The following is a 5,138-nucleotide window of genomic DNA, read 5'->3' as shown; positions in this document are numbered from 1 at the left end:
TATCTCTTCTTTCTCTTCAGGTGGTCGAATTAGATCACTTTAAATATTAAGTGACCTAACGACCATTGGGGTGCTAAGAGGAGTTGCTTTATCCATGTTAAAGCGTTTCAATACTCGTTTGGTATATGTAGACTGATGTACAAATATACCCTTTTGAGAGTGCTCAATTTGTAATCCTAGACAATATTTTGTCTGCCCGAGATCTTTCATCTCAAATTCTCCTTTCAGATAGTTTGATGCCTTTTGGATTTCGTTTTGAGTTCCAATAATATTAAGATCATCAACGTAGACCGCGATTATCACAAATCCGGATGTTGATTTCTTTATGAAAACACAAGGGCATATAGGATCATTCGTGTATCCTTCTTTTGTTAAGTGTTCGCTGAGACGATTATACCACATTCGTCCAGATTGTTTTAACCCATATAGTGATCTTTGCAATTTTATTGCACATAACTCTTTAGGTTTGGAACTTAATGCTTCTGGCATTTTCAATCCATCAGGAACTTTCATGTAGATATCAGTATCTAATGATCCATATAGATAAGCTGTAACAACATCCATGAGATGCATCTCTAGATTTTTGTCAGCTGCTAGACTCATCAGGAATCTAAACGTGATTGCATCCATAACTGGAGAATACGTTTCTTCATAATCGATTCCAGGTCTTTGAAAAAAGCCTTGAGCTATGAGACGAGCCTTATATCTCAAAACCTCATTTTTCTCATTTCGTTTCCGAACGAAAACCCATTTGTACCCAATTGGTTTCACAGCTTCAGGTGTGACTATAATAGGACCAAATACCTCTCGTTTGTTAAGTGAATCAAGTTCGACCTGTATTGCATCTTTCCATTTTATCCAATCATGTCTCTTTTGACATTCCAAGATAGATTTTGGTTCAGGGTCATCACTCTCTTCATCTATTTCTTTCGAAACAAAGTATGAGAAAAAATCATCAACACCATTCACTTTGTTTCGATTCCATATTTTTCTGTTATGAATGTAATTAATAGAAATCTCATGACTTTCTTCAGAGTCATGATGTTCAACATTTTCATCGACCTCATTGTTAATCACTTCCAACTTTTCTGCTATATTGGAAAGATTTTGTTTCTCTACATCCTTTCGTTTTCTAGGATTCTTATCCTTAGAACCAATAGGTCTACCACGCTTCAAGCGTATTTTAGACTCTCGTGTATTATCTTCTACTCCACGTTCATGTGGCATTTCTACACGAGCGGGGGCATTTGCAGCCGGTATATGTGATTTTGTAACCAATTTGGTGTCTGCAAAAACATCGGGTAGTTGATTTGCGATGCTTTGTAAATGCATAATTCGACGGACCTCTAATTCCAACTGTTTTGTAGGGGGATCAAGGTGTAGCAAAGATGGCACACACCATTTGATATCCTTTCTTACTTGTTTATTTTCCCTCCCTAGAATTGGGAATACTTTTTCATCAAAGTGGCAATCAGCAAAGCGTGCCGTAAATACGTCACCAGTTTGCGGTTCTAGGTATCATATAATTGATGGAGAGTCACAACCAACATATATCCCTAACCTCCTTTGTGGTCCCATCTTTGTACGTTGGGGAGGTGCAATTGGCACATATACAACACAACCAAAAATTCTTAAATGAGAAATATTTGGTTCTCGTCCAAATGCTAACTGTATTGGAGAGTATTTGTGATATGCACTTGGTCTCACCCGAATCAGTGCTTCTGCATGCAAAATAGCATGTCCCCACACGGAAGTTGGGAGTTTAGATTTCATGATCAATGGTCTCGCAATTAGTTGCAGACGTTTAATTAATGATTCAGCCAAACCATTTTGTGTATGAACATGAGCGACAGGGTGTTCAACATCAATTCCAGTTACCATACAATAATCATTGAATGCTTGAGAGGTAAATTCACCAGCGTTATCTAGTCTAACTCTCTTTATCGGATAATCAGGAAACTGAGCTCTTAGTTTGATTATCTGAGATAAAAATCTCGCAAATGCCAAATTCCGAGAGGACAATAGACAAACATGTGACCATCTACTCGGCGCGTCGATCATTGCCATAAAATAATAGAATGGTCCACAAGGTGGATGTATAGGTCCACAAATATCGCCTTGAATTCGTTCAAGGAACTTTGGTAACTCTTTATCTATTTTGGTTGGCGATGGTCTTATAATCAACTTTCCAAGAGAACACGCAGTACATGTCATTTTATTCCCCTGATAAACTTCTTGGGGTTTCATTGAATGACCATGTGAGTTCTCGATGATTTTTCGCATCATTGTAGTGCCTGGATGACCAAGACGATCATGCCATAGTGTAAAATCACCAGAATTTTCCTTAATTACCAAATGTGATTCAATGGCACTTATATATGTATGATGCAGACCAAAAGGGAGTTTTGGTAATTTTTCCAATACTTTTTGTTTTCCCGATTTCTCAAGAGTAATATACATATACTTCTTTCCATCCTCAGTTGTAGACTGAGTATCAAATCCTTGAAGATATATGTCTTTAAAACTCAGCAAATTCCTTTTAGAATTTGGAGAAAATAGTGCATTATTTATCGAGAATTTTGTCCCATTGGGTAATGTGAAATGGAATTTACCAATCCCTTCAATCAAGTGTGCATGACCCGATATTGTGTTAACAGTGATATTTGTCGGTTTTAGTTCAGAAAAATATTTTTTGTGTTTCAGAATAGTGTGCGTTGTTCCACTATCTGGTATACAAATATCTTTAGTATTGATCTTGGTTGATTTTCCATTTGTAATGTCTATTTCTGAGACAAACAAAAAGAATTAACATAAGATAATATTATTCATAAAATATTATACATCATTAGGAAACATTAAACACACAATAATTATACATAAGAAGGTGAAAAACACACAATAATTATACATTAATCTTCCACAAACAATTATTTATGGTATAATTGTGGAATTTCAAGAGTCACATGATGGGCATTTAAGCTTCCGTGATAGCGGTCTCCTCGAAATCATTCACAAAGTCAGATGCATCAAGGTGCGTTGTACCCTCAGAGTGTTCCGCAAAGTTTACTTCTTTTTCTTTCCCTTTGACGGACTCCTTGTATAGAGCGCAAAGGTGTGCAGGGGTACGACATAAACGAGACCAATGTCCCTTAGTACCGCATCTGAAACAAGCTTCTTCTCGCTTCTGGGAGGTATTTCCTTGGTGTTCTTTTCCCTTAGGGGTTTGCTCAGAGCGGACCCACTGGAATGACTTCCTATCTTGTGGATTGTACTTTCGTCGTCGTCCACGGTAGTTTTGACGACCGCGACCGCGAGCCCGAAAGGTATTATTTTCCTTGAGTGGTTTCTTCGCATCTAATGCGTTTGCTTTAGGAAACGGTTTAGAACCAGTTGGACGAGTCATGTGATTCTTGATGAGAAGCTCATTGTTCTTTTCTGCTATGAAAAGCGCTACAATCAATTCCGAAAATTTGGTATATCCCCGCAACCTGTACTGTTGTTGCAGGGTGATGTGGCTCTTGTGGAATGTGGTGTATGTCTTCTCAAGCATTTGAGACTCGGTGATCGTTTCACCACAGTATCTCAATTTGGCCACAATTCCTAACACAGCAGAATTGTAATTCATCACTTTGTCGAAATCTTGGAATCTCAGACTCTGCCATTCATCCCGAGCAAGTGGAAGTGTTATGTCTTTCTGATGATCAAAATGATCTTTCAGAGACTTCCATAGCTCTTTAGGGTCTCTCATGTTGGCATAGTCATAAATAATACTTTCATCAAGGTGTCTTCTAAGGAAGATCACCGATTTAGCCTTTTCTTTAGGCGTTGAAGTATTATTCTCTTTAATGGTCTGGGATAGACCAAGAGATTCAAGATGAAGTTCAACATTTGTAACCCATGAAATGTAGTTGGTACCGGTGATGTCTAAAGCGGGAAATTGGAGCTTCTCCACTTTTTCCATTTGTATTTCTAAGACACAAAATAATATATTTTATTAGAATTTCATAATTTTAAAACGAACCATTTATATTAATAATACACGTAATTACAAGGAGAAACAATGTAAAGAAAAGTAAACCGATATTCATCTTAAATTCTCCCGGCGCAAATTCTCCAACGAATAAACCGTAAATAGAAACACAAATAAAAATTGCACATAAAATCAAAAATGCGCGGATCATCTTTCTTGAAATGAAAAAAATCGGAGGAGAGCGATTTAATATTTTTTGAGAGAAGATAAAATGTTTTGGATGAGGAAATGAAGTGAAAATGAGTTGTATTTATAGATAAAAATCACTGTTCATGACCGTTGGAGAGAGGGGAAATTATTGAAAAAATTTCTTTGTGAACGTTGGGGTTAAATCGAGTGCACCAAAAATCAGTCTGAAAATATTGTATTAAACAGTCAATCAAATTTATAAAATTTCATAAAAAATATTATGGCAATGGAATATTTATGTTATGACAATAAATCATGTGACGGCTCAGCCGATCAATGCAGAGTAATAAATAAGTTATACGGCGGCTCGGCCGACCAATTAACAATAAATAGAATATAAGGCGGCTCGGCCGACCAATTAACAATAAATAGAATATAAGGCGGCTCGGCCGACCAATTAACAATAAACATAATATAAGGCGGCTCGGCCGACCAATAAATTAATTAAATTACTAATAAATATTATAGGCGGTATTCCGGCCATTATAACATGATATAAATAATAGTATAGGCGGTATACCGACCATTATAGCAGGGTATAAATGATACAAATAAATTTTATCAATTTAGAGAACGATCGTGCTGATAACGTGTTGTAAAATAACTTATGATTCTATAGTGTCGAGAAATTTAAGCAAGGGCAAAAGATTTTCCCCGCAGAAAGAAGATATACGATAAATATGCAAGAGAGAATATTTACTATGAAAAGGGAGAAGAGAGATGAGATGTAATGATTCTTTGATTATAAACTTTTGTTCTTATTTTTTTATATACAAAAGAGTGAGATGAGTGATGATATTTATAGTGAGCAACAATACATAAAATAACAAGATGGTGCTTGATTTGGTAAATGAATGGGTGATCATAGTGCTTGATAAGTAGATGATCATAGTGCTTAAGTTGGTAAAAGAGTAGATGA

General features: G+C 36.3%; 1 protein-coding gene across 1 annotated transcript; it reads right to left on the bottom strand.

Moving 5' to 3' along the window:
* Positions 1-2,974: 2,974 nt before the first annotated feature.
* On the bottom strand, positions 2,975-3,961 carry LOC125591927. Its single transcript, XM_048766858.1, has one exon. It carries the CDS (start codon positions 3,959-3,961, stop codon positions 2,975-2,977), a length of 987 nt encoding a protein of 328 aa, XP_048622815.1.
* Positions 3,962-5,138: the final 1,177 nt, after the last annotated feature.

This window comes from Brassica napus, chromosome C8 (genome assembly GCF_020379485.1).
Source record: "Brassica napus cultivar Da-Ae chromosome C8, Da-Ae, whole genome shotgun sequence".
NCBI classification, from domain to species: Eukaryota; Viridiplantae; Streptophyta; class Magnoliopsida; order Brassicales; family Brassicaceae; genus Brassica; species Brassica napus.
The sequence above is the reverse complement of the archived record's forward strand: the minus strand, read 5'-3'. Positions and strand labels throughout refer to the sequence as shown.